Source organism: Dipodomys spectabilis, unplaced genomic scaffold (assembly GCF_019054845.1).
Source record: "Dipodomys spectabilis isolate Male_0828 unplaced genomic scaffold, ASM1905484v1 ptg000313l, whole genome shotgun sequence".
NCBI lineage: Eukaryota > Metazoa > Chordata > Mammalia > Rodentia > Heteromyidae > Dipodomys > Dipodomys spectabilis.
Genome location: NW_024870990.1, coordinates 435,995 through 457,872, shown reverse-complemented (window position 1 = coordinate 457,872; position 21,878 = coordinate 435,995). Strand labels below are relative to the sequence as shown.

The following is a 21,878-nucleotide window of genomic DNA, read 5'->3' as shown; positions in this document are numbered from 1 at the left end:
CCGGCCCCCTCTCCCCCCGCCCCCTCTCCCCCCGGCCCCCTCTCCCCCCGGCCCCTCTCCCCCGGCCCCTCTCCCCCGGCCCCCTCTCCCCCGGCCCCCTCTCCCCCGGCCCCTCTCCCCCGGCCCCCTCTCCCCCGGCCCCTCTCCCCCCGACCCTCTCCCCCCCCCGTCCCCTCTCCCTCGCCCCCGGCCCCTCTCCCCTCCCCCGGCCCTCTCCCCCGGCCCCTCTCCCCCCGACCCCTCTCCCCCCCCGGCCCCTCTCCCCTCCCCCGGCCCCTCTCCCCCGGCCCCTCTCCCCCCGACCCTCTCCCCCCCCCCCCCGTCCCCTCTCCCTCGCCCCCGGCCCCTCTCCCCTCCCCCGGCCCTCTCCCCCGGCCCCTCTCCCCCCGACCCCTCTCCCCCCCCCCGTCCCCTCTCCCTCGCCCCCGGCCCCCTCTCCCCCCGGCCCCTCTCCCCCCGGCCCGGGCCCTCGGGACGCTGAGGTTCCCCCCCCCCCCCGCAGGTCGGCGACATGAACTGGACGGCGGCCGCGTGCTGGGCGCTGCTGCTGGCCGCCGCCTTCCTCTGCGACGGCGGCGCGGCCAAGGGCGGCCGCGGGGGCGCGCGGGGCAGCGCGCGCGGGGCGCTGCGGGGCGGGGCGCGCGGGGCCCCACGGCTGCGCGCCCGGCCCGCGCCCCGCTACGGCTCCTCGCTGCGCGTGGCCGCGGCGGGGGCGGCGGCGGGGGCGGCGGCCGGCCTGGCCGCAGGCCCGGGCTGGAGGAGGACGGCGGGGCCGCGTGGGCCCGGCCCGGAGGACGGCGAGGACGCGGCGCCTGGCGGCAACGGGACCGGGGTCTACAGCTACTGGGCCTGGACCTCGGGCGCGCCCGGGCGGGGCCCGAGCCTCGGCCTGCTGCTGGGCGGCGCCCTGGCGACCCTCGGGCTGCTGCCGGCGCGGGGCGCGCCCTGAGTGCGGACAGGGCCCGCCCCAGCTCCCGGGCCCACCCCAACTCCCGGGCCCACCCCAGCTCCCGGGCCCACCCCGACCTCCCGGGCCCACCCCAGCTCCCGGGCCCACCCCAGCTCCCGGGCCCACCCCAGCTCCTGGGCCCACCCCAGCTCCCGGGCCCACCCCGACCTCCCGGGCCCACCCCAGCTCCCGGGCCCACCCCGACCTCCCGAGCCCACCCCAGCTCCCGGCCCCACCCCAGCTCCCGAGCCCACCCCGACCTCCCGGGCCCACCCCAGCTCCCGAGCCCACCCCGACCTCCCGGGCCCACCCCGACCTCCCGGGCCCACCCCAGCTCCCGGGCCCACCCCAGCTCCCGGGCCCACCCCAGCTCCCGGGCCCACCCCGACCTCCCGGGCCCACCCCAGCTCCCGGGCCCACCCCAGCTCCCGGGCCCACCCCAGCTCCCGGGCCCACCCCGACCTCCCGAGCCCACCCCAGCTCCCGAGCCCACCCCAGCTCCCGGCCCCACCCCAGCTCCCGAGCCCACCCCGACCTCCCGGGCCCACCCCAGCTCCCGGCCCCACCCCAGCTCCCGGGCCCACCCCGACCTCCCGGGCCCACCCCAGCTCCCGGGCCCACCCCGACCTCCCGAGCCCACCCCAGCTCCCGGGCCCACCCCGACCTCCCGGGCCCACCCCGACCTCCCGGGCCCACCCCAGCTCCCGGGCCTACCTCAGCTCCCGGGCCCACCCCGACCTCCCGGGCCCACCCCAGCTCCCGGGCCTACCTCAGCTCCCGGGCCCACCCCGACCTCCCGGGCCCACCCCAGCTCCCGGGCCTACCTCAGCTCCCGGGCCCACCCCGACCTCCCGGGCCCACCCCAGCTCCCGGGCCCACTCCAGCTCCCAGGCCCACCCCGACTTCCCGGGCCCACCCCGACTTCCCGGGCCCACCCCCACCCACCCATCCACCGTCCATGCGGGCCAGGCGCACGTCCTGCGACTTCCCACAGGGAACCTCAGTCTCTCAATTCTGGAAGGTCGGAGCCCCACAAAGGAGAGGAGAGAAGGGCACAGTGGCGCCCGCCCGAGGCCCAGGCGGGCCTGCGGGCCTGGGGTCCTGCCGGCCTGAAGTCCTGAGGTGCTGGGGTCCTGCGGTCCTGCGGTCCTGGGGTCCTGAGGTTCTGGGGTCCTGGGGCTCTGGGGTCCTGCAGTCCTGGGGGCCTACGGTGCTGGGGTCCTGGGGTCCTGGGGCTCTGGGGGCCTGCGGTGCTGGGGTCCTGGGGCTCTGGGGTCCTGCAGTCCTGGCGGCCCGTGGTGCTGGGGTCCTGAGGTCCTGAGGTCCTGGGGCTCTGGAGTCCTGGGGCCCTGGGGCTCTGGGGGCCTGCAGTCCTGGGGGCCTGCGGTGCTGGGGTCCTGCAGTCCTGGGGTCCTGCGGTCCTTAAGTCCTGCGGTCCTGTGGCTCAGTCCTGCTACTGAGCTCTCAACAGAACTTGAGGTTTGGAGGAGAACGGAGGAGCTTGACCAGCTAGGGCCAGCCGTCTACCATTGCAGGTCTTGGGGACTCTCTAAACCCAAAGGACCTAGAGTAGAACCGTGGACCCCAGAAACACCCATGCGTCCTCCTGACTCCCAGACCAGGCTCCCAAGACCAGGCAGCCGTCCCAAGACCAGGCAGCCGTCTCTGAGGCCTCCCTCTGCCTGAGGACTGGCCCTGAGGGTCACTTAACTGGTCTTGGGACTGGTGGGGGGCAGGGGGGGGGCATACTCAACATTCCATTTCCTTTGTTTGAGAGGATCACTCAGGGGGGACCACTGCCAGTCCTGCTTGAGGGCCACTGTGAGCCAGGGGGCATGGTGCCATGCTTCCAGGGGGCAGCCCTCTCCCAAAAGCAGATGCCCTGGGGGCAGGACATGGCACAGGGTGCCCACAACATCTCAAAAGGCCCACAACCGCTCACAGGTGGTTCGAAGGAGGCTGGCTGAAACAGCTGCCAATCTCATCAGTGATCGAGGGGAGCAGGGGTTGTAATGCAAGCCTAGGCTTCACACAGAAGGCTGCTCCCTCCAACAGCTGAGGATTATCTGACCACCCAAGGGACACTGAGCCCCAAGCTCATGCTCAAAGAAGCCTTAAGAAGACAAAGGACAGTCCTTAAAAAATTTGCTTCTGGCAATACACTTGTGCTCAGACTGGCGCCTTGCTTCTCCTGGACTCACCAGCACAGCCCCCATAAGTCTGTCTTGGAGGAAGGGAGGCTCCCGGCTCTGCCAAGTTCCTTAGCTCTGATCACCAAACAACCTCAAAGCTGGGCAGGTTTTCCCAGGCCCTGGCAGTCCCCACCCCGCCATTCCTGTGCTCTTGAGAGATCCTCATCTACAGCTAGGCTGTTTCTGGAATAGGTCCTGGCCCTCTGGACCACAGGCCTTGGGGCTCCGTCGGTGGACATCATGCTGGACCTGGGCTGGCACATAGTTTGGGTTGGGAGCAGGTTTCAATGCTCCTGGTAGAACTCTGGCCAAGTGTTTTTCCTGAGCAGCAAGTTTTAGGATGCAGCTCCCTGCCACCTGTCATCCACACTGCCAGCTCTCAGGCACAAGCCAGCCCCCAAGCTCCATGACTGACAGCAAGCCAAGACCAAGCCTGCCTTGGAGCCTCAAAGGCAAATTGAGTCTCATAGGGGAAACCTGCCGGTGCCCCTCTGCATCCCAGATACCAACCAGAACAGTCGGCACAGAAGACCCTCACTCCAGACACAATGGAAATCCCATCTTTTATACCTCCCCCACCAGTCAGAGTGCCCAGGAAGCAGACCGCACAGAGGGAGTGATCTCAGGGCAGACTCAACACACAGAAGCACAAGAGACATCAGGGGAAAGCCGGTGTGGTGGCAGCCAGCCACCCCCAGAGAGGAAAGGACCTCCGAGCAGAGACCCAGCCGTGCTCAGGCCGCAACCACAGCTGAGATCAACTACCTGCCAGGCGCCACCTCTCCTGGCCCCGGGTGCACTGAGCCTGCCCACTCTACCCCTTCATTTCCAGAATGCAGTTCCTGCCGCATTCTCTCTGAAGGGCACCTGCGGTTGTGAGGGTGCCAGCAATTCTGAGATGCCTTCTGTACCTCCTCCCTTGCTAGAAGGTGCCATCCTGGTTGGCCACTGCTGTGTGCAAACTGAACTGCGAGAAGGTGGCCTCCCGAGGTGCTGGCCCTCGGCACCAAGGTCAGCAGCCAGTGCTGGCACACAACTCTGAACTTGCTGTCCATGTCTGTGTACACACTAACAGGGAAGAGTTCATTGTCAGATAAACCCCTCTGCTGGCAGCTCTGTGCCTGCCCATCCCCGGTGTACAGCAGCACCAGGAACTTTTTTTTTTTTTTTTTTGGGGGGGGGTCCGGTCGTGGGGCCTGAACTCTGGGCTTGGGCACTGTCCCTCAGCTCTTCAGCTCAAGGCTAGTGCTCTACCACTTGAGTCACAGCACCACGTCTGGCTTTTTTCTTTTTGCTTATGTGGTGCTGAGGAATGGAACCCAGGGCCTCAGGCATGCAAGCAAGCGCTCTACCACTGAGCCACCTTCCCAGCCCCAGCACCAGGAACTTTAATACCTGGGCCCAAGGTACTGCAGGTACACAATGAAGGAGCCAACAAGAGGATAAACCTTTTAACCCATGTTCTTTTACATTGTAGATACAGCTTTGACTCTCTCCTTAAATACCAAGCAGGAGCCTCCTGAGCAGCCCATACTTGCAGGACTGTCTGGGACCCCATAGCTCAATTCCTGTAACCAGGGACGGCCTGGATTTGGCAGGCAGGAGAGAACAGTGCCCCAGGATTAGGGGTCTGAGTTGGAGCGGCCAGGTGGAGCGTCGAGAAGGCAGGAGTGGGGAGACGGTCCCACGCCTCACACATTCTGGCTATGAAGCCCGGGAGGCCGCGCCCTGCCCAGTGGGCTCAGGATGCCGCGTTGGCTGGGGGTGGTCCTGCAGGATGTCACGGTCCAGCATCACTGTGCCCAGCAGCCCACTGCGGAAGGCTCGGAGGAAGTCACGGGCGGCTGCAGAGTAGTTGGGCTGAACGACATTCACGTCACCTGGGACAGACGGTCTGGTGAGAAGGGAAGCTCCCTGCAGGACAGCCTAGCCCTAAAAGACTAAGCTGTGCATCAGTGAAGCCTGGGGCAGGGTACGTTCACACGGGGGCTCCTTCCACTCTAGAAACTTCCCCAAGTCCTGGTCGCAAGACAACCACCACAGTTCCCATGCATGTCTCCTTCCTGTCCTCCCTCAAGAACAGCCCAGTGAGGGCCTTAGCCCCACTCACCCGTGCCTGTGAGCACCTTCACCTTCCGCGTCTTTCCCAGCCGCACAGCCACACTCTTCAGCACACGCTCAATGTCGTCACAGGCACTGCCCAGGCTGTAGTGCTGCACATACCTGCACAGCCCACAGCTCCAAGTCAGCCTTCAAGGAGGTGCTGACAGTTTCCCAGGAACTCAGTGCCCAAGGGCAAAGCTCAGGAAAGTAGACCCACCACCCAAAAAGGTAACATCTAGCCAGTCACCAGTGGCTCACATCTGTAATCCTAACTACTCAGGAGGCTGAGATTTGAGGATCACAGTTTAAAGCCAGCCTGGGCAGAAAAGTCCCAGTGAGACTCATCTCCAATTAATTACTCAAAAAATGGAAGTGACTCAAAGTGGTAGAGTGCTAGCCTTGAGCAGAAGAGCTCAGGGATAGCACCCAGGCCCTGAGTTCAAGCCCCACGACCAACAAAAAGAAAAAAAAAAGGAAAAAAGAAAAGTAAGGACTCTATGCAGAGCCCCAATAACCAAAGTGCTCTGAGGCAGTGTCCAAGAAAAGAGGTGACCACAGGACATGAAGAGCAGGACACAGACTCCTCTCCAGAAGAGGCACAAACTTGAGCCTGCAGTCTAGATATCCATGTGCCAAGGTGACAACAGGCGCTGAAATAACTTGCCCAACAGGTGAGCGGTCACAGCACACCAGCACACACAGAGCTGAGGGGCCACAGACAACCAGCCAGGACCGAGGTCACAGGAGGGGGGAGGGGCCATGTGATTCCAAAAAATGGGAAAAGAAATGTGGGCGGTCACAGCACACCAGCACACACAGAGCTGAGGGGCCACAGACAACCAGCCAGGACCGAGGTCACAGGAGGGGGGAGGGTCATGTGATTCCAAAAAATGGGAAAAGAAATGTGGGCGGGCCTTTCCTGGAGAGGCTACAGACAAGACAACAGCGTTTGCGCAGAGAGGATGAACCTGAGTTAGTTAGCACACGACACAGCAGCAGGCGCACCACGGACGAGGAAGACGCAGAGGAACCCAAACGTCATTCCGTGCTGGGTGGCCATGACGCTCAGCAGTTCCAAGAGAAGTCAGAATGCACAGCTACCATGCTCCTGGCCATGACTCTGCTCTGCTTGGTTTTTCCCAAGAGTAGAAACTTACATTCCATAAAGATTTGACCATTACGGTTGCTAGCGCTTTATCTGTACCAGCCATAACTGCAAATGCCCCCAGGCCATCCAGATAAACCAAGTGCAGGATATCTAAGCTATCAGCCATGAGCTCAATCATAAAAGGAAGTGAGCCATTAGCACACATTCGGCACTGATGTATCTCAGAACACTCGTGCCCAATGAGGAAAGCTGGGTATGCCTCCATTTATAGGAAATCCTGGAAAATGCAAATTACCTATGGAAGAGAGCAGATGGCAGGGTGGGCCAGGGTGGGCAAGCACAGAAAGCCAGAATTGGTGACGGAATGCCCAGCTTTTTTCTGTTTAAAGTGGATTCTTTTTTTATGCATTTGTATTGTTATTGTAAAGGAGAGGGGTTACAGTCACGTAAGTCAGATAGAGAGCACATTTCATTTTGAACATCAACCTTCCCTTTTGTAATGGCTCTTCCGTTGAGCCATCTTCTTGTGTGAGCAGCTCAGATGCACTCATGCCAAATGTGCAGATTATGTGCCATCTTACTGTCAGCATCTCACTGCTGCCTAACAAAAACACACACAGCTCCGCAGCGGCTGTCACTCACCTCAACACTCCATGCTGGTTGAGAGTGTAGAGGAGGTAGTCGGCCATGGTCTCTTCCCCAACCAGGTGGTCCAACACTGTTCCTGAAAGACAAGCAGTGTCTATGCCCCTCGGGCTCCGCCTGAAGACCTGCGTGGCCCCAGCCCCCCACTGGCCTGACCTCACTGGACACCCGTCACAGGACAGAATGGGGCCACACACGTGTGCCACGAGCCGCACTAAGACAACAGGCAGGTCAGACATAGCAGTAACATCCTGGTCTCGGGAGCCAGGGTCAGAAAGAGAACTCCAAAGGTGGGGTGGAGGGGTACTCACCACACAGGGCCAGCTTCAGGCCCGCTTCCACGCTCTCAATCTGAGGGTTCAACACCCCAGGGGTGTCCAGCAGGAACATCAGCGGTCGCTCACACACCTGCTCAGGCAGAGGATGGAGTAGGTTACAGAGCCTCTAGCCAGCCATCTTTGGAGACCCTAAGGTTCCTAGATCAAACCCAGCCCCGTGGGTCATCCTTGTTACAAAGCACTACGACCTCCAAAGGGTTTAATTCACACTAAATTTGGAGTAAAAAGAGAGAACACAAGGAAAAGTCTAAGAAGTGGTCTCTCTTAGCTCTGCCCTAACCATTCCCCACAGGTTTGCCGAGGACAGAGCAGTACCAGGCAGTGGAAGTGGAAAGAAGGGAAGAAGGCCAAAAGCAAAGCTGCCTTGGCAGTGCCAGGCTGGGCCGTGCTGGGCTCGGCCTGCACAGCTGTCAAAGCCCCACCTGGATTCTTGACGTCACAGCTCTGGTGATTCCAGGCTCACCTCCCACCCGAGCGGCGCGGCCTGTAACAGAAAGAGGCTGTCAGGTGTTTCACAGTAGCTCAGAACACGCAACAACTCATCCCGTGTTTGGCCCCAAACAGCTCACAACCAAAGAGGTTTTCAAAACCCAGGCACAAGCCAGAGGCAGGGGGCTGACGCCTGTAAGCCTAGCTTCTCAGGAGGCTGAGAGCTAAGAATCACAGTTCAAAGCAAATCTGGGCAAGAAAGTCAGTGCAATTCTTATCTACAATTAGCTGTCAACAAGCCAGAAATGGAATTATGACTCATGTGGTAGAACACTAGACTTGAGCAAAAAAGCACAAGGACAGCACTCAGGCCCTGAGTTTAAGCCCCAGAACCAGCATAAAAACATAATGGCTCAACTTAAATGTGAATTCACACTATATTGCTAATATGGAACATGAAGCCTTAAATAAGACTAAGTGTAGATTCGTTTGACTTGCATAAGTCAAGGATGCCAGGAGGCTGGGCTGTGGGACTGAGTGTTGTGGGTTGTTTTGAATCAAAACCTGGGACTAAGCAGCCTAGGTCCTCGGGCTCACAAGTGTAGAGAACCTGGCTGACAACAAGCTGTCCAAGTCACGCAGAGGGAAAGGGCTGCGGGAAGACCCTCAGGAGGAAGCCACCTCCCTGCCTGGCACATCCCCTACCCTACAGCATGCTGGAGTCTCTGACCCAAAGGCTGCATTAAACAAATGAAGAAAAAAAAAAAAATACCCCAGGCACCAGTGGCTCACGCCTAACTATTCAGGAGGCTGAGATCTGAGGATTAAGGTTCAAAGCCATCCTCAACAGACAAATCTAAGAGAGTCTTATCTCCAATTAAACAGCAAAAAGTTGGAAGTGGAGTTGTGGCCCACGTAGTAGAGCACCAGCCTTCAGCAGTAAGTGTGAGCTCCAGGTCCTGAGCTCAAGCTCTAGTACCAGCACTGCCTTGCCAAAAAAAAAATCAAGTTTTGAAAAGTCATTAAAGATTTTAGAGAAGCTAGATACAGGTATTTCATGGCTAAAACCCTAGCTATTCTGGAGCTACCCTGGGCAGAAAAGTCCTTAAGACTCCATCTCCAAAATAACCAGCAAAATACTAAGCTAGAAGTATGGCTCAAATTAGGTAGAGTACCAGCTGAGCAAGCATGAGGCCCTGAAAACAAAAATTGGAGGCAAAAACAAAGGTGTTGAGCCTGGCACTGGTGGCTCACACTTGTAATCCTAGCTACTCAGGAAGCTGAGATCTGAGGATCTCAGTTCAAAGCCAGTCTGGGCAAGAAAGTCCATGCAACTCTTCCTCTAAACACCAAAAAGCCAAAGCTATAGCTCACGTGGTAGAGTGCTAGCTTTGAGCATAAAAACTAAAGGACAATGCGTAGGTCCTGAGCCCTGGGACTGGCACGAAAGAAAAAAAGAAGAAGAAGAAAGGAAAGAGAGGTAGGAAGGGAGGGAGGGGAAAAAAAGAGAAAACAAAAAGTTTTAGATTCTTTTTTTTTTTTTTATCTGTCATGGGGCCTGGGCGCTGTCCCTCAGCTCTTCAGATCAAGGCTAATGCTCTACCACTTGAGCCATAGTGCCATTTCCAGCTTTTTCTGCTTATGTGGTGCTGAGGAATCGAACCCAGGGCCTCATGCATGCAAGGCAAGCATTCCAACACTGAGCCACCTTCCCAGCCCCAGAAATTTTTTGAATATAAAGAAGTGTAGCAGCCAGGTGCCAATGGCTGACGCCTGATCCTAGCTACTCAGGAGGCTGAGATCTGAGGATTGAGGGTCAAAGCCAGCCAGGGCAGGAATGTCTATGAGATTCTTTTTTTTTTTTTTTTTTTTGGGTGCGGTCGTGGGGCCTGAACTCTGGGCCTGTGCGCTGTCCCTCAGCTCTTCAGCTCAAGGCTGCACTCTACCACTTGAGCCACAGTGCCACTTCCGGCTTTTTTCATTTTGCTTATGTGGTGCTGAGGAATCGAACCCAGGGTCTCAGGCATGCAAGGCAAGTGCTCTACCACTGAGCCACCTTCCCAGCCCCTCCATGAGATTCTTACCTCTAGTTAACCACCAGAAAACCAGAAGTGGCGCTGTGACTCAAGTGGTAGAGTGCTCGCCTTGAACTTTGAGCCCAGGCCCAGAGTTCAAGCCCACAACCAACAACAAGGATAGCAAGCGGCTGTCCATCACCTAGCCCTCCGTCCACTCAGCCAGCAGGTGTCCGGCAGGGTCCTGAGCACCGTCCCCTCCTGCACAGGCATACCTATCCTGAGGTGCTGCCTCCTCAGAGAATTGATCAGGGAGGACTTGCCCACGTTGGGGACCCCAACCACCATGATGCAGTACTCCAGGTTCTGTGGAAGCAGGAGAAGAGCCGTGACTCCACCCTACCAGGCCCGAGCCCACAGGGGTCCCCAAAGGAGGAAGAGGGCACAGAGGCCTGCCCTCTAACAAGCCCTAGCCCTCCCAGGCCAGCCTCCTGGAAGAGCACCACAGCGTCCTCCACACTGAAGTACCCCAGGATCAGTCAGGAGAGGCCTGGGTGACCCCCACATGCCCACCCCAGGTCTGCATCCCAACAACCAACCTCTGCTCGATGATAGCGGTAACTGCTCCCAATGAGCTCTGTGACCTTCGGAATGATCTGCAATAAACCAGCCACATCTAGTCTCATGTCCATTCACCAACCCACGTCCTGTCACCTCTGCTCCCCTCTACAATCATCAGCTGAGAGAACAAACACCTCCCAGGCTTCGATCAGCAGTGACGGTCAAAGACGCCCAACCAGGCTGTGCTGGTGAGACCGACACACCCACCCCCAGGCAAGAGTAAGGCTTCTACCACAGGAGGGCATCCACGAGAGAGGTGACCATGTTCACCAGTAAACTTGTGGTGTCCCACCAAATGCAAACAGGAAAACTAAGTGACCTGTCACCCTAGAATGACTTTGTACTCCCTGAATATCCATCTTGGGCTGTATCAGCATAAGACACGGGGCAGACCTCCCCCCCCCCAGACTCTGCACTCCTGGGCAGTAGGAGCCAGAACCAGGATTAAAACTGCTTACCAAACAAGGAACAGAAACACCTGCATGTGAGCAGAAAGGCCTACCTGTTTGACATTTTCATCCTTTACACAGTTGGTAAAAATGACGTTTTTTAGGCCTGTTCCTTCTAAGTGCTGCAAAATTTTCTGAAAGAGACATTTCCATTTTAAACACTCACCAAAAATACGGATGGTGTTATAAATAAAAGTTGAGGGTCCAGTTTCAAAGAGACTCTATAGGAGTATGTGTCTGCTCAGAGACAACTCCTCTCAGGGATGGGCAACAACACAAAATGAGAACCAAGGGGCTCAGCCTGGCCCATCACTGGTCCCAGGACATACCGAGGACAGAGGTCACAGCAGTGTAACTGAGCTGGGCGGTCCTGTCTGTGCCAGGGTGAAGACCAGGAGACACAGACTGACCTTTGGGAGTTCAGCGCCTCTGTGAGTAAAATGAGGCTTAAACAAGTCATCCTGAAACTACTTCTGGCAGTGGACTTACAGAACCTGGACTTCACTGAGAAATTCCACTGTTCCAATGTGTTCTGACCCTCTTTCAAACACTTTAAATCGAAAGGACATCAAACCTGATCTGAAACTATCTAAAAGCTCAAAAGTATACTGAAGTTGACACAAATTCATTAGTCTTAACATTCACTGAAATCACTGTGGAACTGTATCCTATTTGTGAATATTTACCTTTATAAACCATACCTATTTAAAATTAGTGTTGTAATGTTTGATTGCTACTGGCCCCAAAATATAGTCAATACTTACAAAAGAAAAAAATCACTGATTAAATCCATTAATTTTAGTTATTTCTTCCAGGACTGGAAGTGTGGCTCAACTGGTTGAACAACAGCCTCAAGCAAGAAATCTGAGACTGTGAGATGCTGAGTTCAAGCCCCAATATCCCCAGTATCAATACACTCTCTCCATGTATGTATATATATATATATATATATATATATATATATATATATATGCACACACACATATATGCATGTGGTAATTATTTCTTCCAGACATCCACTGAAGATGAGATAAGGACATAAGCCATGACAAAGACATACTGAAGCCACAGTTCCCATGAGGATTCACTCAAGATGTCCTCAGGGAAGTGGGCTCTTCTTGGATCACCTGGCCAGACTACAAGGTGAGTACTCAATACAAAGTCTGCAAAGGCTAGTATTTAAATGGCAAAAGCAACCACAAATGAGTTCCACTAACTAATAAAAGCAACAGAAACCAGTCGTGAAGATAAATAACCAAAGCTGCAACCGGAGGAAATCCCTAGAGGTCTGTGCAGAACCCCTGGCCTCTGCGATCATTTCTATCACCTGACAGCAGGAGGAGCTGTCAGGGGAACTCCTTAGCTATCCTCCTGATGGTAACCCTACAAACCTGTGGGATGGAGGTGACTAGAATGTAGACACATAATAAACTGCAGCTGCAAGAATTGGAAATGTTCTGTACCATTAACATCTTTTCAAAACACTGGCTTGAATTCAAGATTTTTACATTTTTCTCTCTACACTTTGGTAATAGAGGCAAAAAGAAAAAAAGCAGAAGACACTTCAGATCCTATTTCTAGTTCTCATGGCTTTTTTAACCTCTGTGCCACATGAAAAATATCTTGCATAGGCCCAGTTCTATCTGGCCTTAGAGACACCAGTAGCCATTTTGGCCTCTCCCTCTTCTAACTTCTGAATCAAAGGATGTGCAGAAAGCAGACAATGACTACTATGTGGAGCTTAGCAAACAGAATCAGTAACCTCAGGAATGCCTACCAGACAGTACGGCTAATATAGAGGCCTACCAGAAACCATAGCTATCAACCTGCCAGACAGCACAGCTAGCAACCAGCCAGACAGCACAGCTAGCAACCAGCCAGACAGCACAGCTAGCAACCAACCAGACAGCACAGCTAGCAACCAACCAGACAGCACAGCTAGCAACCAACCAGACAGCACAGCTAGCAACCAACCAGACAGCACAGCTAGCAACCAACCAGACAGCACAGCTAGCAGCCTACCAGACAGCACAGCTAGCAACCAGCCAGACAGCACAGCTAGCAACCAACCAGACAGCACAGCTAGCAGCCTGCCAGACAGCACAGCTAGCAACCAGCCAGACAGCACAGCTAGCAACCAACCAGACAGCACAGCTAGCAACCAACCAGACAGCACAGCTAGCAACCAACCAGACAGCACAGCTAGCAACCAACCAGACAGCACAGCTAGCAACCAACCAGACAGCACAGCTAGCAACCAACCAGACAGCACAGCTAGCAGCCTGCCAGACAGCACAGCTAGCAGCCTACCAGACAGCACAGCTAGCAACCAACCAGACAGCACAGCTAGCAACCAACCAGACAGCACAGCTAGCAACCAACCAGACAGCACAGCTAGCAACCAACCAGACAGCACAGCTAGCAGCCTACCAGACAGCACAGCTAGCAACCAACCAGAGAGCACAGCTAGCAACCAACCAGACAGCACAGCTAGCAGCCTACCAGACAGCACAGCTAGCAACCAGCCAGACAGCACAGCTAGCAACCAACCAGACAGCACAACTAGCAGCCTACCAGACAGCACAGCTAGCAACCAACCAGACAGCACAGCTAGCAGCCTACCAGACAGCACAGCTATATAGCAGCCTGACAGCACAGCTAGCAACCAACCAGACAGCACAGCTAGCAGCCTGCCAGACAGCACAGCTATCAGCCTACCTGACAGCACAGCTATATAGCAGCCTACTGACAGTACAGCTATATAGCAGCCTACCAGACAGTACAGCTATCAGCCTACCTGACAGTACAGCTATCAGCCTACCTGGCAGTACAGCTATCAGCCTATCAGACAGTACAGCTATCAGCCTATCAGACAGCACAGCTATCAGCCTACCAGACAGCACAGCTATATAGCAGCCTACCAGACAGCACAGCTATCAGCCTACCAGACAGCACAGCTATATAACAGCCTACCAGACAGCACAGCTATCAGCCTACCAGACAGTACAGCTATATATCAGCCTACCAGACAGCACAGCTATCAGCCTACCAGACAGTACAGCTATCAGCCTACCAGACAGCACAGCTATCAGCCTACCAGACAGCACAGCTATCAGCCTACCAGACAGCACAGCTATATAGCAGCCTACCAGACAGCACAGCTATCAGCCAGCTATCTGTCACTTGGCTCAAGTGGCACACTGACCATTTCCCAAAGGGTATGCACCCATGTTGAACACTTAGGTCCTTAATGTCTGAGGTAAGCAACCAAGCTGAGGAACCAGGCTGGAGCTGTTCCGGAACTTCGTCTGTGTTGGTGACTCTTCACACTTCTGTGGGCATTTGTGGGATGGTACTCACGTGCTGCTCTGTGAGATCTGCCAAGTCCATCTTGTTGAGGACAAGCAAGTGAGGCTTCAACCCAAGGGTCTCCTGAAACAGAGGGTTGCGACCTGATAGTGGAATGTGGCGATGTTAAGGCAAAATCCCTTGAAAGGTTTACATTTTGTCTTCTCTGACTAGGTCAAAGGAAGCTGGAGGAGGGAACCTCATCTCAAAGCAAGCCACCCAGCCAACCTCCCCCGTCAAGAGTATGGAGCCAGTTCCGATCCTGCCTTCTGGTTTGCAAAGGGTACACCTTCTACCACTGCCAGGGTAGGCAATCAGGCAAGGCAGTGATGGTCACACAGCTTTCCAAACATGATGGTAGCAAAACCAAAGCCAACGCTCAGCCAGGCACGGTGGTGTATATCTTTAATCACAGCACTTGGGTGGTTGAAGCTGAAAAGATTCCAGAGAGTTCCAAGCAATCTGAGATATCAGGCTTAGTTGCCAAGATACTTAAGTTTCAAATGAGTGACATGATCACTCAAGAAAAAGAGACTCTGTAAAGTCCTAACTAGAGTATCTTCAGAACGCTACCCTACTCTGTGGCTACTAAGGACTCCCAGGTCCTACCACGGGGCACCCAGCAGCTATGCCTAAAAATGAGCAGGTCCCTTCCCTCATGGAGACTCACTGGAGACACCACTTGCTACTGACATCTTCAACCAGGACTGTTAGGACAAAGGTAGGGTCTTAGTCCTAGTCCACTACACCTGAAGCTAATACAGGCAGGAGGGGACTTCTTATCTTCACATCCTGAACCTCTGCTTTCCCGGTGCTGCATCTCTCCCTGAGGATCAAGCTGCAGGGGTCCCAAGGCCCCTGCCTGCCCCATCTAAGCAGTCAGTCAACTGTCTCCCCACTCCAAACTTTCCTTCCTATATATGACTACAGCCCCCAGACTCCCCTCCCAGGATGCTACCGAGACCATCATCCAGGGAAGGCTGCCTGCCACAACCTAGATAAGGCAAAATGTCCTAGGGTTGAAGGATCACACATACTAAAAGATAACCACAGTTTATTATGTTTTGATAGACACACAATTGTCACCACTATATGCTACATAAACTGATGCATATTTACAGCCTAAAACAAAAAAACCCAAGGAGTTGTTTGTTTTTGTTTTTTGCCAGTCATGGGGCCTAAACTCTGGGCCTGGTCTCTGTCCCTCAGCTCTTCAGCTCAAGGCTAGCGAGCTACCACTTGAGCCACTGCACTACCTCTGGCTTTTTCTGCTTATGTGGTGCTGAGGAATCAAACCCAAGGCCTCATGTATGCAACTCTACCACTGAGTTACCTTCCCAGCCCAGAAACCCAATGTTTTGTTGCTAAAGTTCCAACAAGACCATGAACTCTGAATAACACCCTCACTCTGCACTGTCTGGGTGGCAGTGCCTCAGTACTGTTTTCCCCAGGGCTCACACCTGCTGGCTCAGCCTCCCCAGTCTAGGCTGCCCTGGCAGATTTGTAACAACTAGAAAAATCAGTATCTTCATCACTAAAGAACTTCAGCATAGCTCAAATGGACAAAGTCTACGAAGCCTGTGTCAAAACAAGATCAAGTCTTGCCAATTCTCCCAAGCACAGGAGGAAAGTTGTGATTGGTAGGAATCTTTAATCTCAGGTTTCATGCCCTATCTAGAGAATTTCACTGCTGGATCATTCTGAAAAGCCCAGGTGAGCCAGGCAGAGGCCAGGACAAATGACACATCAATGCACCCACACGTGAGATTCTGGTGTGAAACAATGCTTAGCAACGGGCATATTTACAAGCTCCCCAATAATCCCAATATGTTATAAAGACCGAGAGCCACTGCTCTAAATGCCAGTAACAAGTAAGGTCTCGAGTCACTGCAAGCAGTGATTACACTGGGCCCACGGCAGGCAGACACCGGAAACGCTCCCTGCTGCCTCTTGGCCTGGGAAAGCGGTCCCTCCCGTTCCAGGAAAGGATATCCGAGCATCATGAACCTCGATGACACAGTCCACCACCTTCAGACTGCTCTGCATCTTCTTCAGTCCTGGAACACATGAAAGTATTCAAGGGCAGGCCAGGGCCTTTCAAAGGGGCAGTTTTGTCTGCTACTCAGAAGCAATCTCAACTCCTATGGAGGTCGGGATGTTTGAAGCCTGCACAGGCAGGGAGACCTATCTCGAAAACAAAACCCAAAGTGTGGAAGGAGCCGGGCGCCGGCGGCTCCCGCCCGTCACCCCAGCTCCTGGGAGGCTGAGGTGGAGGATGCTCCCGCGGCTCCCGCCCGTCACCCCAGCTCCTGGAAGCTGAGGTGGAGGATGCGGCCCCCAGCCGGGCAGGAACGTCCGTGGGAGCCTATTAGCTACCCACAAGCGCGGCGGGGGGGGGGGGGGGGGGGGGAGGGCTGTGCAGAGCTGGGGGCGGCCCAGGCCGAGTCCAGGCCCCCACCGGACAACACCTAAATGGCAGAGAACGGCTGGCTGCCAGCCCCTGGCCGGAGGTCTCGGCCCGGCCTGAGCACCGCTGGCTCCGCGCGGGCTGGGGACCGACCCCCTGGGCGCCCCGCAGCTGCCTTCCGGGGTCAACGCCGCCGCATGCACCGAGACTCCCCGAAGACACGCGGGGGGGGGGGGGGGGGGAGGGAGGCCGGAGTGCGGGCTGCGCGCGGGGCGAGGCGCGGGGGAGCGGGGCGCAGGGGGAGCGGGGCGCAGGGGGAGCGAGGCGCAGGGGGAGCGGGGCCGCAGGGGGCGGGGGAGCGGGGCGCAGGGGGAGCGGGGCGCAGGGGGCGGGGAGCGGGGCGCAGGGGGCGGGGGAGCGGGGCGCAGGGGGCGGGGGAGCGGGGCGCAGGGGGCGGGGGAGCGGGGCGCAGGGGGCGGGGGAAGCGAGGCGCAGGGGGAGCGGGGCGCAGGGGGAGCGGGGCGCGGGGGAGCGGGGCGCAGGGGGAGCGGGGCGCAGGGGGAGCGGGGCGCAGGGGGCGGAGAAGCGGGGCGCAGGGGGAGCGGGACGCAGGGGGCGGGGAGCGGGGCGCAGGGGGCGGGGGAGCGGGGCGCAGGGGGCGGGGGAGCGGGGCGCAGGGGGCGGGGGAGCGGGGCGCAGGGGGCGGGGGAAGCGAGGCGCAGGGGGAGCGGGGCGCAGGGGGAGCGGGGCGCGGGGGAGCGGGGCGCAGGGGGAGCGGGGCGCAGGGGGAGCGGGGCGCAGGGGGAGCGGGGCGCAGGGGGCGGGGAAGCGGGGCGCAGGGGGAGCGGGACGCAGGGGGCGGGGAGCGGGGCGCAGGGGGCGGGGGAGCGGGGCGCAGGGGGCGGGGGAGCGGGGCGCAGGGGGCGGGGGAGCGGGGCACAGGGGGAGCGGGACGCAGGGGGCGGGGAGCGGGGCGCAGGGGGCGGGGGAGCGGGGCGCAGGGGGCGGGGGAGCGGGGCCCAGGGGGCGGGGGAGCGGGGCGCAGGGGGCGGGGGAGCGGGGCGCGGGGGCGGGGAGCGGGGCGCAGGGGGCGGGGAGCGGGGCACAGGGGGAGCGGGGCGCGGGGGCGGGGAGCGGGGCGCAGGGGGAGCGGGGCGCAGGGGGAGCGGGGCGCAGGGGGAGCGGGGCGCAGGGGGAGCGGGGCGCAGGGGGCGGGGAAGCGGGGCGCAGGGGGAGCGGGACGCAGGGGGCGGGGAGCGGGGCGCAGGGGGCGGGGGAGCGGGGCGCAGGGGGCGGGGGAGCGGGGCGCAGGGGGCGGGGGAGCGGGGCGCAGGGGGCGGGGGAGCGGGGCGCAGGGGGCGGGGGAGCGGGGCACAGGGGGAGCGGGGCGCGGGGGCGGGGAGCGGGGCGCAGGGGGCGGGGAGCGGGGCGCAGGGGGCGGGGAGCGGGGCCCGGGGGGCGGGGGAGCGGGGCGCGGGGGGCGGGGAGCGGGGCGCGGGGGCGGGGAGCGGGGCGCAGGGGGCGGGGCGCAGGGGGCGGGGGAGCGGGGCGCGGGGGCGGGGAGCGGGGCGCAGGGGGAGCGGGGCGCAGGGGGCGGGGGAGCGGGGCGCAGGGGGCGGGGGAGCGGGGCCCGGGGGGCGGGGGAGCGGGGCGCGGGGGGCGGGGAGCGGGGCGCGGGGGCGGGGAGCGGGGCGCAGGGGGCGGGGCGCAGGGGGCGGGGGAGCGGGGCGCGGGGGCGGGGAGCGGGGCGCAGGGGGAGCGGGGCGCAGGGGGCGGGGGAGCGGGGCGCAGGGGGCGGGGAGCGGGGCGGGCGGGGAGCGGGGCGGGCCTCACCCTTGGCCATGTGGCCTGGGAACCAGCGCGCCACGTCGCGGCCACGCAGGGGGAAGCACTCGCGCCAGGCGGCCCGGGCGCAGAGTAGTGCGCGCGGCGACGGCCTCATGGCAGCGACGGCCTCAGAGCGCCGCGCCCCGGAAGCGCTCTCGGCCCCGCGCGACCTGTGCGGGTCCCGGCAGTCCCAGGGCTCCAAGGTTCCGACGCCGTAGCCTAGGTGACCAACGGCACTGCCGGGCGGAGGCGGAGACCCGAAGGCGGGGCTGGGGAGGGCAGCAGGCCCTGCCGGGGGCGGGGCTCCGGGAGGCAGCAGGCCCTGCCGGGGGCGGGGCTCCGGGAGGCAGCAGGCCCTGCCGGGGGCGGGGCTCCGGGGGCAGCAGACCCTGCCGGGGGCGGGGCTCCGGGGAGGGCAGCAGGCCCTGCCGGGGGCGGGGGCTCCAGGAGGCAGCAGGCCCTGCCGGGGGCGGGGCTCCGGGAGGCAGCAGGCCCTGCCGGGGGCGGGGCTCCGGGAGGCAGCAGGCCCTGCCGGGGGCGGGGCTCCGGGGAGGGCAGCAGGCCCTGCCGGGGGCGGGGCTCCGGGGAGGGCAACAGGCCCTGCCGGGGGCGGGGCTCCGGGGGCAGCAGACCCTGCCGGGGGCGGGGCTCCGGGGAGGGCAGCAGGCCCTGCCGGGGGCGGGGCTGGGGAGGGCAGCAGGCCCTGCCGGGGGCGGGGCTCCAGGAGGCAGCAGGCCCTGCCGGGGGCGGGGCTCCGGGGGGCAGCAGACCCTGCCGGGGGCGGGGCTCCGGGGGCAGCAGGCCCTGCCGGGGGCGGGGCTGGGGAGGGCAGCAGGCCCTGCCGGGGGCGGGGCTCCAGGAGGCAGCAGGCCCTGCCGGGGGCGGGGCTCCGGGGAGGGCATCAGGCCCTGCCGGGGGCGGGGCTCCGGGGAGGGCAGCAGGCCCTGCCGGGGGCGGGGCTCCGGGGAGGGCAGCAGGCCCTGCCGTGGACAGGGCCTGGACCATCAGGGCCGCCAACCCCTAGTGCCACCTAGAGCCTGGCTCTGAGTACTGTGGGTTTTTGCTTTTCAATTCAGTTTAACATTCGTTAACTTTATAAAGGATGTGACTAATACAGCCCTTGCCTAGCATGAATGAGCCCTGGGTTTTATCTCCACCACCTCCACAAGTAAATATAGATCACAAAATGCCACAGCTTATCTAGTTATTCAGGGGACTGAGATCTGAGATCATAATTTGCAGCCAGCCCAGGCAAGAACGTCCTTAAAACTCTAAGACTCATCTCCAGTGGTAGAGCGCTTGCCTTGCATGCATGAGGCCCTGGGTTCGATTCCTCAGCACCACATAAGCAACATGAAAAAAGCCGGAAGTGGCGCTGTGGCTCAAGTGGTAGAACACTAGCCTTGAGCTGAAGAACTGAGGGACAGCACCCAGGCAGGGGACAGCGCCCAGGCAGAGTTCAAGCCCCACGACCGACCAAAAAAAAAAAAAAGCCAGAAGTGAAGGTGTGAGGGACAGCACCCAGGCCCTGAGTTCAAGCTCCAGAACACACACCAAACTTCTCCTTTAAATATATCCTGAGTGAAAATGTAATGAAATTTATGGGGCTGGGAAGGTGGCTCAGTGGTAGAGCACTTGCCTTGCATGCATGAGACCCTGGGTTCGATTCCTGAGCACTACATAAGCAGACAAAAGCCGGAAGTGGTGCTGTGGCTCAAGTGGTAGGGTGCTCGCCTTGCGATGAAGAGCTGAGGGACAGCGCCCAGGCCTAGAGTTCAAGCCCCACAACCGACAAAAAACAAATTTCCATGTGTAAGAGACAACTTAAAATCTTTTTCTGGGCCTATGAATTAACTAAAGGTAGGATAAAAAACACTTCACATCTGTGCCCTGATCTGAGCCACTCTCTCCAAAGGATCCAGAAAAAGGGTTTGCCATAGAAAAGCATCTGGTGACAAAAAGCAAACTTCCCCTGAGCCAAAGGCATCTTTCTTATCTTCCTGTCATATTAACAAAAGGTGAAACTGGCCCATAGAGAACCAAAAGTCCTAGTTAGACACCTAGGGTAACAGTGACAGACTTGCTAGTGCTCCCTTCTAATGACAGTTGTAACAATGTCTTCAGAACTGTGAGAGCCCAGAAAGCTGAGCTGCACCCAAAAGGACTGGGAGTCTGGAAGGCCTTCTCCCGAATTAACTCTCAGAATGCTGAAAGCTTCCTGGAAAGGTCAATCAGTCCGGTCTTAACAGGAATTCAGTTTTCTATCCGGAGTGTAGGCTAATTTGACCCTAAACTGCCTAGGAGCCTGGGGGTAGACAAAGGTTTATGCAAATTATAAATTATGAGGAAGTCATCTACAACTTGTATATAAAATATTGTCACTTGTTGATGCTTATAATACCTTACTTTCAGCACATATTTCCCTGTATAAAATGCAATAAAAACTTTGGTTAATAGAACTTTGGGATCTGAAAGCTGGCAGAAAGCTACAGATAACCCGGTACCCCAAACCTCAATTATATGGTCCAATCTCCTTTATTGCCTTGTCCCCTGTGGAAACAGGTTGAGGCAGCCAGAAGCCGACTTGAGACTAGCTGGCGAGACCACGTGGCACCACCTCGGCTCACCTCTGCGGACCCCAGGAAGGTGTGACTGCTTCAGCCATGCACTCCTTTCTCATCCCTGCCCCATGCTCTCTATGACCTCAGGCCAGTGTCTACAGCCTAAAACGCAGCTGAAGACAGCTGAAAGGTAGATTGAGCTGCCGTCTCCCATGGCTGCCATATCATATGACCTCTCTTCCATTCACTGTCTAGTAGTCATACCAGTGGCTAAAATGAAAAAACAAACAAAAATAAAACAAAGAAACTCATAGAATTTGGCCCTAAATCGTTTCGGCTTCAGGAGCCACAGAGCTTCCCATGAACCACATTCTGGCTAACATTAAATAATGCCTCATATTGAGGTCTCCCACATGGCAACCACTGTGCGGGACCTAACCACTTGGGAGGGACCACAGGAAGACTAAAGGCTCACCTCCCACCTCTTGGGTAAGAACACCCAAGTCTTGCCAACTTTGGAGCAACCTGAACTTGTCCAAACTGACCGCCTCACATTTTGAGATGTGCTGTCCCTAGTTACATACTCAGGCTTCCTCTCATGAACTGCCTGTCCCACATCCCTCTCCTGGGATATACAGTCACTTCTTATTAAAAAAAAGCCATTCTTTTCAAGGTAAAAGCATCTTTATCTACTATTTTCCTTTGCCTGCATATTCTATTACCCACTATTGGGATAGTGCTCCAATTTTAGATTGTACAAAGCACAAGAATGTGTGGAACATATCCACCAGGACCAGATCTTTGCAACAACCTCCCTAAGTCATCCTTTGCTCAGATCACTGTGGTTCTGATGCATTAACCACTTATATTCACTTCTAAGCCTTTC

At 58.4% G+C, this 21,878-nt stretch overlaps 1 protein-coding gene across 2 annotated transcripts; it reads right to left on the bottom strand.

Moving 5' to 3' along the window:
- Nucleotides 1-4,586: 4,586 nt before the first annotated feature.
- Mtg1 (mitochondrial ribosome associated GTPase 1) lies at nucleotides 4,587-18,584 on the bottom strand. Of its 2 annotated transcripts, none has more exons than XM_042702155.1 (11): nucleotides 18,438-18,584; nucleotides 16,190-16,254; nucleotides 14,210-14,314; nucleotides 10,903-10,983; nucleotides 10,379-10,435; nucleotides 10,052-10,145; nucleotides 7,758-7,816; nucleotides 7,309-7,405; nucleotides 6,995-7,076; nucleotides 5,252-5,364; nucleotides 4,587-5,021 (listed from the first exon to the last, which is right to left on the bottom strand). In XM_042702155.1, the coding sequence occupies exons 1-11, from the start codon at nucleotides 18,544-18,546 to the stop codon at nucleotides 4,846-4,848; spliced, it is 1,038 nt and encodes a 345-aa protein (XP_042558089.1). In that variant the 5' UTR covers nucleotides 18,547-18,584; the 3' UTR covers nucleotides 4,587-4,845. The 2 variants fall into 2 exon arrangements, with proteins under 2 accessions (XP_042558089.1, XP_042558088.1); XM_042702154.1 differs by having other exon boundaries at nucleotides 7,758-7,819; nucleotides 10,055-10,145.
- Nucleotides 18,585-21,878: the final 3,294 nt, after the last annotated feature.